Raw genomic sequence first — 13,335 nt, 5'->3', positions numbered from 1 at the left:
ATAACCCAGTCATTACATCACCAAAGTGGACTTGCACTTCCATAACTAGAATACCAAACAAATTACACTTCCAGATAATTACAGCAGACTAGCACTGTGTATGCTTCTATTTTTCAAAGCATTTAGCACATATAACGCTATTCTACATTTTTTCTTTATGTTCAAATACAAATATCAGAGTATCTTGATAAAATAGTTAGGAAAAAATTAGACCAAGACTTATGCAGGCAAGTTTAAATATCATTCACAGAGAATACCAGCTAGATAAGTGTAAAAACACGCTAAGATGTGTGATTAGGCTGTCAGGCTGTATATATACAAAGCTCAGAATTATGCTAGGGAGCAGCTTGAAAATTGTTTTACATGGCTCAGGCAACTCATTTTTAACTATGTCGAATTAGTGTTGACAGCCTAGATGCATTTGATTTAGAACATGGAGGTAGATGCATATGTCAAGATGAGGTTATTGAGATGCATTTAGAAACATTTTGGCCCGTTTTCAGTGTAAAAGCAGTAGAAAATGGTTTATAGCGTTTCCTTATTAAGGCTAAACTCAAAAGGTTGCAGAAATCTAACATACTATCAGCATTGCCCAGAAAAGTTAAATGCAACACAAAAATGCTTTCTTCCTTAACTTCACTTTTTTTTTTTTAAACACTTGGTAAATATATTCTACAGATTAAGAATGCACATTTATATATATATTTAATGCTTTCCTAGGCAACCCAAATGGAGAAACAGATGAGTTAAAAAAAAAGTGCTTATCTACTTAAGACAATATAATATCGAAGTAGGCAATAATCCCCATTCCTATTTTGATTATCAGTGAAGTGAAATATACCATCAAAAGGAAAAAAAACCCTTTACTTGAATCTGTCATGTTTAGGGCAAATTTGTGCCACTGTGTTAACATTTTAATGTTAATAAACATAAAACTATCAGACTCATTTCAGCTTTAACGCAGTTAGTGGGAAAATTAAGGCTTTGTAGACAAATGCTTCACATCCTGATAATCAATATACATTTCACTAGCTTTTTCTACACTGCATTTTCAGTGTTATTATAATTACCTGATAGTCTCAATGCTTCTGATTAGGATGATATACCTACTATCTGACTATGACCAACACTGATTTTTTTTTTTTTAATAAATATCACATCTTCTGTAATTTATGACAAAGAAAAGAAATAGCGTTCTTACTGGAACTGCTTCCATTTTCAGTGGAAAATAAGTTGTTTAAAGCAAAACAAAAAGTAGATACAAACAAGTGACATTCAGCTTCCTTTCAATGTTTGACTTTCTCTTCCAATGCAGTAAGCTCTTTCAGTTCCACGCTTCTGATTCTAACTGCTGAGCTGTTAAAAGTAGTACTGGACAACTTTAATCAGTTTTTTTACTGTTAATCAGGTAAGGTATGGCTAAATAAAATGCTTAGATGTTATTTAACTTTATTAGAGACAAAGTGAATGTTATAATCTTATTCTTGCCACCTTCTCCAGCATGTCTTCCATATTTTGTAACAGCTTCAGGTTGTGTTCATTACAAAACAAATTAATGTTTCTTGGTGCATCTATCAGACGTTTCTCAACAGCAAGTGCTCCACAAACATAAACAGCAGCAGCGTACTGATTCCTAGCACCACAGCCTCACTATTTCTCTACAGAAAACTAACCACAGAGTGAAGAAAACTAAGTTACAAATCAAGTCTTAACTGGGCTAAGCCATTTGTAAATAAAGCACTTCACACTAAAAATGAAAAGTTGATTGGATGGGAATACTAGAGATTCTGCAGCTTCCACAAAACCTTGCATAAGAAGCTGGTCAGAGCACCACAGCTGTGACAGATGATAGTGAAGTACATGATGGAAGGCTGATAAAAGGGCAGCAAACAAAGACAAACAAAGCACTAGGAAATAGCTAGGTCTACAATGAAAACAGACCAGCATTACCTTACTATCTTACTTCTGTTTACTGCTCAAAATACTTTGGGAAATTGCTTTCCCATTGGCTACTACTTCCTTGTAAATTTTTGATAAAGAACAGCTGGCCTTTGATACTTTTCCATATGTATACTTTCACCTATAGTATTTTTTATAGTTTGACTTCTTCCTATCTGAAGTGCAAGCAGTCCACAGCATTTATTTAAAGCATACCTTAACTAAAGGGCCAATATGCTGTACAACAATCACTCACAACAAGTATATGCAACCATATGCTTTTAACTTCAAAAAATGTTACAGTGCGTAGGAAGAGATTGCTATCCAAATTTAGCTGTACAATTTATGACACTACATTTTAAAACATCGTATGAAATTTTTTATGAGAAATGTAACTGTGGAATTTCAAGGAAGTGTTAACGTACAATGCACTGTCCAAGTGAGCCCCACACAACTTCTATTTCGCACTAGGGAACAACCATTCTAACACATTAGTATTTTAAAAATAATCAGGAGGCTACCACTTACATAAAAAAAACTTTCACAAATAACTTTCACTAAACAGAGCAAGAAAAACACTGCCTCTTAATGCACTGCATAGCATAGTCACTCAGAATACAAAATTGATATTCAGGAATACAACTGTACTTACAACAATGCTTAGAAGAAAGTAGAGCAGATTCTAGCAACTCTTACCCTTTCAAACACACATCAATCAACAGAATCACACTGATGCAAAAGAAAGTTGATTTTTCTTTAGTGGGATTTACCACACATCTACTTGGATCCACTGAAACACAGAACATACTTTTACAGTGTGGTCACTTTACAGCTGCTAAAAACATCCAGACAGATGGTAGGAATCAGTGCAGCTCTAAGTGAGAGATGAGAAAGCTGGAGGTTTGACTGGTATCAGATTCATTTCCTCTGTTCCCTTCTCCCAAGTCCCAGAGAGGGTTTTAAACCAGCAAAACATTTTACCTTACATGGCAGACGGTGACACTTGACAAGACACAGATGCTGTTTTCAAATACTGACAAAAAAGGGTAATAAATATAAAAGCACAAAGATCATACAACTAGATTACATGTACACAGAAGTTCTAGGACATTAGTAATCCCAGGCCATCTTGGATGAAAAGTCCCTGCAAAATGTAACTAGAAATATTTCTGCCATGAAGCTTTCCTTACACTGAACTTTTCACCAGTGAAATCCATAATGGGTATCTATGATGTTCCTCTTCTGATCTGCAAGTGTTAACAGTGACAGATTAAACATTCACAGCTGGCTGTGTATCGCTGGTATCTCCAGTCTACCACAGATTTATCATCAGCCTGTACATCAGCACAGAGAGCACTGCAGTGACTTGCAGTCAGTGACTGGAAGTGCCAGTGTACTGTACAGTCAGTGACTATAAGACAGCAACTTTCACCTATACTAGAAGAAAGGTTACAACTCCACACAATCACACCAAATAGATACAAGAAACAGTTCTGTACATCCATGGCAGGACAGATCCATTTTTACTCTTTAGCAGAAAAGTGGTCTGTCAAGTCACTTCAACTGAATCATAGGACACAAGACATAGTCTGTTTGCACCAAGGAAGGTTTAAATTTGATATTAGCAAGTTTCTTCATGGAGCAGGCAGCTGAACATTGGAAGAGTCTTCTGCAACATCTACTTTTCAATTGTCAGTGAAAAGAAAAGTAGGTAACACTGAGGAAGTGGCAACATTGGTTTTAGGAAAAATAAAACAACACCACCAAGAAATAGGTATTACAGACAAGGTATTTCGAGCTAGTTATCAATGACTGCATTTAATCATTTGCAAACCTCTTTAAACATAGTCTTGAATTTTTGCCCTTCGGCAAAACTGCAACATATCAAAGATCACAGCATACCAAGCATAGATCAATATAAATACCATCTTTACAAACCAATAGTTTGCATGTATCACATAGCTACTTACATGTGATATTATGTATCACATAGCTACTTACTTAGAAATACAATTTTCTCTGGACTTATAAATAATTTTGAGGCCTGCTCTGAAAGTAATGCCTCCTATTTTACAATATTGCTCCAAGACATCAGAGGTGGATGTTGGTGGGATGGCAGTAGTGGTTGAAACTTCTCACCAATATTCCATTACATGCTGATGCTGTGCGACAGATGGCTGCAGAGGGGCACTCTGACATGGAAGCATGAATGAAGCAAAGGTACGCCCCTAAATTTCTCCATGTGGGAAAAAAAACAAACCACTCACTAACATTCATCAATAGTTGATTACATTTATGGAGACCAGTGAATGGAAGCACAGTGAAGCAGTAGATGGTGCATTTCAGCAGTGATGACAGCAGGTCACCTGCTCTGGTGTAGATTCCTATCCACGTAGCATGCAGGTTTTTATTAATTGTAGGCAGCAATGCATAGTTAATTGTGATGACTATGTTAAAAATAGTGCTTTGAATGTGAGAATTTGCTTTATCAAGTAGTGTTGCTCCACTCTTCATATCTGTTGTAGTTTCCATGGAAATAAATAGGAGACATTACTTTCTGAGCAACCTATGTATAAATAAACTATATTATTCCATAGCAAAGAAGCAGCAGCTATGAGTGACAAAGCATCTGTGCATAGCTAGCACAGAAAAGAAAGAAAATTCTTAAAATGGATATATCACCATTAGCATGTTGTTTATTTCTCAAGCATGGATTCTCTCAGTATGCACTATGATTGGCATTGCACAGCAATCCTAGGATGTTTAACTCTCTTGCTCTTGCACTTCCGTAATGCTCAAGCAGTCCATCACACCAGTGGCAAAAGAAGCTACTGCTGGATATGGTCTTGTAGATCTCTGACGCCAATAAAGATGCAAAAGACTAACTGATTTTAAACTGCTGCCCGACAGCTGGGATACTACTTACTCCCTTTGACTTACTTGGTATCCTCAGTACGATCTGAGCTGAAACACCAAGAACAAAAAAAAACCTTTCAGTGATAGATGCCTGCCTGTGGAAATTTTTCCTTCTGTAATACTGTTTAGGGTAGGGATACAAAGTGATTATAATTAATAATCATAATTATAATTAAACCTATTAATTGGCTTCCAACTCGACACACCTAAACAAGTTTTCCTGTGTAACTACATACAAGTTCTGTATTACTTAGACCTGCGGGGCTTTGTCAGATTTTTCAAATTAAAAAGCAAGATTTTTGTAAGAAATCAACCTTAAAGCAGTTATGTTAAACAACTTCTCACATCCACTGCAACAGCATAATCTCTTGCATTCCCTACCTCATTTTATTGAAAATAAATCCCAGTGCCTATACTTAAAAGACTCCTTTTGACCCAGTAAAAAACCTTATCTGAATTTGACAGTAAGTTCAAGAGAAAAAAAGAAAACTGAGGATGCAGATAGAAATACAGAGCACTGAAGTTCTGTCCTCGCAGCTCATTCCCAGTTTTTCCCACCCGCAGCCTGTTGCTGCAATGGTGAGTTTTCTAAGAAAGCTGAAAATGACAAAGATTAACTTTGAAAGTCATCTCCTCAGGCCACACCAGTCCCCAGAACTGGCTTATAGTATAGTCACGTAATAAATGGTGGCACAGGGGCAGGAATTAATTGAAATTTGGCCTACACTGAAGCAAAGCCAAACTTTAAGGATCTGTTTTCATCCTTCCCGGACGACATATTATCCTAAACCTACCATTCTCAGCTCTAGCACTTGCTGTTTTAAAGCAACCTATCAAGGCTGTGATAGGGAACATGTATTCCCCCGCTCCCCCATGGTAGTTTGGAAAACAGCTGATGGCATAGCCATCAAACAGCCAAAAACAGAACTAAAGCATTTTTATGGCAGGGAGCAGGAATATCACACTTCAGTGACATTATTGCAAAAAAAAAAAAAAAAAAAAAACAACCACTTATTTTTTGAATAAATTTTGATAAAGAATTAGATGTTGACAAAGTCATCTGTGGAAAATAAATTAGTTACAGCATTATCAGGGTGAACTGAACACTAATTGAAAATTTCTATTATTTTCACTTCAGTTGCTGATGTTCTTGAAAGCAGAATCACTTGATTTATTCCAATAAATTTTTAGATTTTATAACTACATGACCAGACATATTCCCCTTTTTCATAAGGGGTACTCCCATGACACCATGAAAATTCATTTTATTACTCAAATTACATTTCTTCTTCATGATTACATTATCTTTACGCAGGATAACAGTAATGGTCACATGGCTACATCAGTCTCCCCTGACCACTCTAGTCAGCTTCCAGGAGATAACCTGCTGACACTACTATGTCCAGTTTAACTTCCACGACATCTGCATCCTCTTTTCATGTCAATGCTGATATTTGATTCCTGAACAAACCACACTGGGGAGCTAACACTCCAGAAACATATCCACCACATTAAACAAACCCAACAAAAACAAATGAAGCTTCTTCTGATTCAGCTGCTTGACGATCAGAGAAAGTAAACGTTTCGATAAAGACAGGGAGGAAACAAACTGGTGGAAGCAAAACCTTTTGGCAGCAACTATAATCTCAAATTACATTCCTGGACTAAAGAACTACAAAAACAACCTACTGAAAATTAAGCCTTTTTTTTTTTTTTTGAAGTTCATCCAGTCTACTTTTCCAAATATGTAGTTCAAGAAAAAGCATAATTCAAGGAAATCAATCATCATAATTTAAGATGTTTGTATCTGCAGAAATTAATGTATTTGGCAAATTTTCTGTAGCAACAGAAGCAGAATCAAGCACAAAACAGTGCCAGAAGATTCTACCAAGATTCCTGAGTAGTATCTCTAAATACTTATTGAACTAATTATGAGATACATGCACACTTCCTTTCAGATCAGAGAATTTACTGCAAGCAACAGCAGTCCATGAATGTTTTCTAAAAGCCACACCACACTATTCAAAGACTACCCATAAACAACAAACTGCTGTGAGTACCACTGAAAACACGGAAACAACAGACAGGTTTAGAGAATGAGTATCATGACAAAATGATTATACTGTTTCTTGTGAAAGCTTTAGAACGGGTAACATATTTTGGAACAAAACTATGATAAAGAAGTTGTCATCATCAAGAGTTACTAGAGAGAGATAAAGGCCTGCACTGATGTGAAATTCAGAGTAGATGACAGTGGTTGAAAGTCACTGGACATGAGCTTGGACTTCAAGCTGAAGTTCCTCCAGAATCTAAGAGCAGAAATCATGATATTTAAAATATCACGATAAAAAAAGTACACAAACTTTTTTTCCTTAATAAAATGTGCAGTTTCCTTCTCATGCTTTTATTTTCTGAAAGTAACACTCAAGGCTCAATATGGCTAGAATCTCATTAACAACTTACTCTCTGAAGCTGCTAAGTTATACACTCTTGCATCCACATCTTGTGATTGATCTGGGCTCAGAGAGGAATACTCAAGATTGGAGTTACTATAAAACCATGCACAGTGTAATGAACTCACGAAAATGTAACATGCAACGATACCCATCCCCCCTCCCCCCATATCACTTAGTATTATAGAAGAAGGTGGTTCATCTGAAAGAAGTGCATAAGATAACTGTAAAATAAGCAGCTGGTAGAGGACTAGAATGAATTGCAAACAATGTATTTTGCTCATAAAGAAGTACAGTTCTTTCTTTAACAGAAAGCTCCCATCATCTCCAAGAACTACAAAAAACTATTTTAACAGTGTTAAAATTACACATCTACAGACAAATGAGGCCCCAGCCTCTCAACTGGTGCTTTGATATTCTGTACAGCCTGTGCTCTTCACATCAACAGACGTGTCTTCTCCCACCCAGTCCAAATTTTGTCCAAATTATTGAAAGATGTATTTTAAAGTGACACCAAATGAAGCTTAACACACAGCAAACATGACATTCTTGTGACAAAGTGGCATTAAAAAAAAGATCTGCTTTCATGGCCAGCTTACATGCATAAGAACTCAATTCCCGAACTGGATTTTGCCTTGCAGGACATAATTCCCATTTTAAATTAAACTGTACTTCTTAGTCTGCTACAGCTTTTATTTCAGATTACTGTAGAGGCATACAAGGTCAGTTCACATACACACATAATTCAACAGAAACTAAGTTGTCATGCATAATAATCGTTATGTCAGCAACTAGCCACAGCTCACCTCTTTATCCATACTCTCTAAATCCTCTTTACATAGGGTGTACAGGGGCATGGTCTCAGACATACTTGGCTGGCGTTTCCGCTTAGATGGACCAGGCTGCTCTTCATTTTCAGTCACTGGTAGGTCATCTTCAAAGATCTGCTGCTGGTGTGGTTGAACAACTCTGAAAAATTTCAGGGGTCTCACATAAGAAAGATTTACTTGACTTATAACTTGTCTAGAAATAAAATCCTATACACAGTTTATGACTGAATATGTACAACCTCATTTAAAAGGCTTCGATGTTCATCAGCTCAACAGAGAAGATCAAATATTTCAGTAACACTTTATTTTCAGTCTCACAGCTTAAGGTCTTAGTTTGACATGACATTTACTTTGTTGTCTTCCCACTGTTCATGTAAACATCAAACTTCCCATGAAATTAAGTGCTTCATTAGCTGGAGATGTGTCGCCATTAAAAATACTTCAAGGTTGGTGTTAAAAGTTCGTCACTTCATTTGACACAACTATAATTTATGAAATAGCTCTTATATTCTACTCGTGATTCTCCTGCTCCTACATTCTACTTGCATTCTTCAGTCTTACAGTATAACACTCTAGTTCTCAAACTCTCAGACAAGAGGTCTGCAGGTAAAAAGTTCATTTCTGTGGCCTCAATCTTCAAATACTTCCCTGATGCTAAGCCTGTATAAGAAGCAAAACAGACCATATTTTGTTTGGGTTTGTGTATTTAAATATTCCAGTAGTTTCAACTTTACTGCATTTAACCATACATGCAGGATCAAAAAGGAATGACAAAATATTAATTAGAATGGATAAACACCAATAACTTCATGGGAATTGCTATATAATGGTAATAAATGCTTGACAACAATTAGAACAGCAGCAGACATCCGTCTTCCTGAGGTAACTTTTCTCCTCCATTATTACCTAGCTAATTAACACTTGCAGAAGCTATAACTGCTATGCAGAATGCTTACCTACAAATATCAAGTTTGTCATCACACTAAGCTCCTGAAAAACATTATAGCAGCTCAGCACACCCCAGGGTCATATTTAAAGATCTCACAGTCAGAACAAGTTCCTGCATCACAAACTCTTTATGCTAGCTAGAAGATTATATGCATAGAGAATACTTAGCACAAAATTTAAAAGCAGCTGTGTATCTGACATCTCAAGCTGTTTTGAGCTGTAGCCACCAGGTGAAACACCAGCATCAAGCTGTACATGATCGTGATGGCAATACAGAAAGGATACAACACAGTGTCTGCTGACAAGTTTCAGAGCAGAATGGCTTCTCCTTATCAAGCTTGCAATTTCAAGTAACAGCTTTAGAGCATGAAAACCAGCTCTATGCAAAAAAAAATAAATAATATATATATATATATATCCACCCCAGAACCAACTATGCCTTAAAATTATGTAAATTCAGTCACATGAGGTTCTAGAAAAACATTTATCATATCATGAATTTAACTGCTTCATGAGAATGCCACATAAATAAAATATTTCTTTCTACATCAGTATTTCATCAAGTCTGAACAAGCTTGAAGCCATTGATTGAGCTCCTTTTGAAGGCTTTATTTCCTAGAAGGTATGTCTCCTTCCTGTAAATAGCCACGGACAGGTACAAGATACATGAATTCATATTTTAATTTGGGGGGGGGGGGGGCACAAAACGTGGAGGGAGAAACTCAAGTCAATTGCTTTTTTTGCTATGAATTGCATTGCATGCTACATAAGATGCACGACAACATTACTCGTTACTCAGCAACTCAGTAAAAATTAGTCCCTGCATTGTGCCTCTTGTATAGACTAGAATTTCCTAAGAAGAAAAAAAAACAACGGACAGATGTATCTTCTTCCCCAACCCCCCAACTATAACTGTTCATTTAAGACTACAATTTTTTTTTTTATAAATTCCTCTGCTCAGGCAATCATTTTCACTCTTAAGAATGAAAATACAGTACTCCACTATATTTTTCAAAAGGGTCTTCAATAATATGCTTCCTGTGTCTTTCTAATAGTTACTCTAGCCAAGAGAAAGGTAGTGATGCTATTTACATTCCTTGTAAAGCAGTGAATGGCAAAATGAAAGATATAGGCATCTTACCCAACTTAACATGGCAAGCTTGACTATATCAAGAATTATATACTTAGATTATACGTAGCAGGTAGGCAGCCAAGCAGATTCTTTCAGACTATAAAAGAAACATTGTCTATTTAAGAACATAGAATTCTACCAATAACAGAACTCTTTTCGCAGTTTCTGCATCATTGTACTCTTGTTTATATACTTACAATACTTATGAGAACATCACCATCACCTCAAATGTTGGCAAAGGCAGTTACCATTCTGCAACCTTATTGAATATAATCAGTATTGACAGTTTAATCTAGGAGATACTGAATCTAAGATCTATGAAGTTGTTTACTCTGAAGCAACAACACGCAGCAGTAATACAAGTTTCAGGTTAGTCATGGAAAACTCCACCACTGTTTAGAACTATCAAGAATACAACGTGAGATCACACTTGATCACATTATACACATACAGGTTAGCTGCAAATAACTATTAGCAGCATCTAAATGCTCCTGTTGGATTTTTATTTTTCATTATTTGCCAACAGCTACTAGGTTAGAAATAGTATATATAAGAAAGTACTTCAAAAAGCAATACAAAACAAAGACTTCTTTGAGGTTTGTGACAAGCATTTTTATTTTATCAAAGATGTTGTTATTAACATTTTTATCTGTTATATAGACTGTAATTTAAGAACACATAAATGCAGGAATTCACATTTCTTACCAGATGAGATTCATAAGCACTTTTTCAGAAGTAAAAAAAAAAATTAACCCTGTATAAATTAGTTGGTGCTTGCTAGTCTTACAGGCACAGCTACATACACAAGCATGAGAAACTCTACAAGAAAGCTGAGCTCAATACTCGTGGAAGTAACAAGCATCTTAACATTTCCATTGATAGCGCAGTGCGGCCAAGAGCTAGGCTGGCATTATTGTGAAAAGGTTGAAAAAAAAACCTGAAAACCCAGTCATCAGTCAATTTTTTGTTGCCAAGATTTACAGCATTAGGTAAGAAAAACTGTAATACTGAGCACATAAATTAGACATGAAATTCTGTAACTTGCAGTATTTTTTTCTTTAATCTAGTCCAAGAAGCCTCTTGCATTTCTTCTCATGGATAACATTAAATTACACACCTCACAAAGTTGTCACCACTTTAGTACGTCCCATACTTCTATTAGACTACTCTTCTTATGATGATAGAGGAAATTGTTGAGAAACATATGCACTGCTAAAGGTCTTACACAAGTTACTAAAAAAAAAAAAAGCATCCTTGCTGCTCTCCAATGGGCAAAACAGACCAATTGTCAGCTGTCAGGAGCAATAATTTCCAGTACAGTCACAAGCTCTTCACTGTCCTTCTACTTAGACTGCAACAGCAACAACAGAAAGAAGGTATTTAACGCTCACAGAACTGAGCACAACGTCCAAATCTGCATCTACCACACAAAACGATAACTAAGTTTCAAGAATCATGTGTAGTTCACTGGTGTTGATTTTGCTTATAGCAAAGTTTGTAGATATTCAACTAGTCATATTCTATTTAAAATTATTTTCTCTGCAGAATTCAACTTGAACAAGAATCCAAAATAAAAAACAAACTGAAACAGTCAGGAAATTTTACACATAACTCAGAGCACGTCTTAGAAAGCAGTCTTGCAACTAATTATTTTCAAAAGTCTACACTTAAAGACCAAATATTACTGCTATAACATATGTGACAACTATTCATTTCTTCAGTGGTTTCATTGCACACTGGAAGAACTCTTGCCCGTTGCCCGAAGTTCAGAATCCAGTGGAATTTTTAGAAATTAACAGAACATTACTGCAGGCTTTAACTACACACCCATAACAGAAGCAATTGAAAGTATTAACAGCTCTGTATTTAAATTCCAAAACTCACACCTGCAGCATTAGAAAAATATAGTACATAAAGTCTGCAAGGGCACAAAATGATTTGCCCTCTATGAAAAAATAACTGCACTAACATCATCTCTTTTAAGTATTATATGGTATATAGTATTAAGTATACAATATGGCTTTTTTTTTTTTTTTAAAGAAAAGTTACTTTGGCAATTTAAGCTACCATTAATACTTCAAGAAAGTAAATGATGGCTTCTGCTTTAGCTCTTCCTCAGTTAAAACACAGCAAAACTGTTCATACTCAGCTTGTATACATACTCAACTTGTTTACAGCTTTGGTGTTCTGTCCACACCATATGATCTATCCATTAAAATTACTTAAAATGTTATTTGGTGACTGATCTCCTCAGCCTTTATCAAGGTATTCCTTACAACTAAAGATAGATGAACTGTCTGAGAAATATAGACATGCACCAATTCAGGCATCATTGTCGACAACGGAGTAATGTTACCGCTGAAACTAAATTATCAGGAAACAACAGTGAAAATACTAATTATTCACCAGCATAAGGGCCTCGGAGATAAGAGGGCAGGAGTGGCATCCCTATGAGGACTGTCTATAAGGGTTGGGGCTCCTCAGCCTGGACAAAAGAAGGCTCCAGTGGGAACCTTCTAGCAACTTTCCAGTACCTGAAAAGAGTCTACAGGAAAGCTGGGGAGGAACTTTTTATGAGGGCATGCAGTGACAGGACAAGGGGGAATGGCTTTGAACTGGAAGAGGGTAGATTAAGGCTAGATATCAGAAACAAATTCTTCACTGTGAGATTGGTGAGACATTGGAACAGGCTGTCCAGAAAGGTTGTGAATGCCCTCTCTCTGGAGATGTTCAAGGCCAGGCTGGATGGGGCTTTGAGCATCCTGGTCTAGTGGGAGCTGTCCCTGCCTATAGCGGGGTGGAGGTTGGAACCAGATGATCTTAAAGGTCTCTTCCAACCCAAACCTTTCTATGAATCTACAATTCACTTCCTTAAATTAAACCATCTCAGCCCTGGGCACTGACAGTCAAAAATGCTGAAATGAAATACAACAAAGGAGTGAGAAGAAGATACTATCTCACTGTATACTCACTATCCGGGGCTCTGAGAAACTTGACTAAAACAATTTAATTTTGAAAGGCCCCTTCAAACTCAAAATATCTCAGAATTTGATTCTGTTTCTTTCTTTTCCCATAAAAGGATTAAATGAAAAACCTCTGTGTTAAAGAAAAAAAGGTG

The 13,335-nt window shown here is 36.3% G+C and overlaps 1 protein-coding gene across 1 annotated transcript in view; it reads right to left on the bottom strand.

The window, feature by feature from the left end:
- Positions 1-13,335, bottom strand: part of CTDP1 (CTD phosphatase subunit 1) — a 93,703-nt gene that overhangs the window by 40,051 nt on the left and 40,317 nt on the right. Inside the window, exon 11 of the mRNA XM_065753009.1 lies at positions 8,114-8,276. Within this exon, the coding sequence (XP_065609081.1) occupies positions 8,114-8,276 (163 nt within the window). The remainder of the gene's footprint in view (positions 1-8,113; positions 8,277-13,335) is intronic.

The sequence above is a fragment of the Cyrtonyx montezumae genome, unplaced genomic scaffold (assembly GCF_038088225.1).
Source record: "Cyrtonyx montezumae isolate F1298 unplaced genomic scaffold, pur_monq_1.0 scaffold_8, whole genome shotgun sequence".
In the NCBI taxonomy this organism is placed as follows: Eukaryota; Metazoa; Chordata; class Aves; order Galliformes; family Odontophoridae; genus Cyrtonyx; species Cyrtonyx montezumae.
This window is presented reverse-complemented; position numbering and strand designations above follow the sequence as displayed.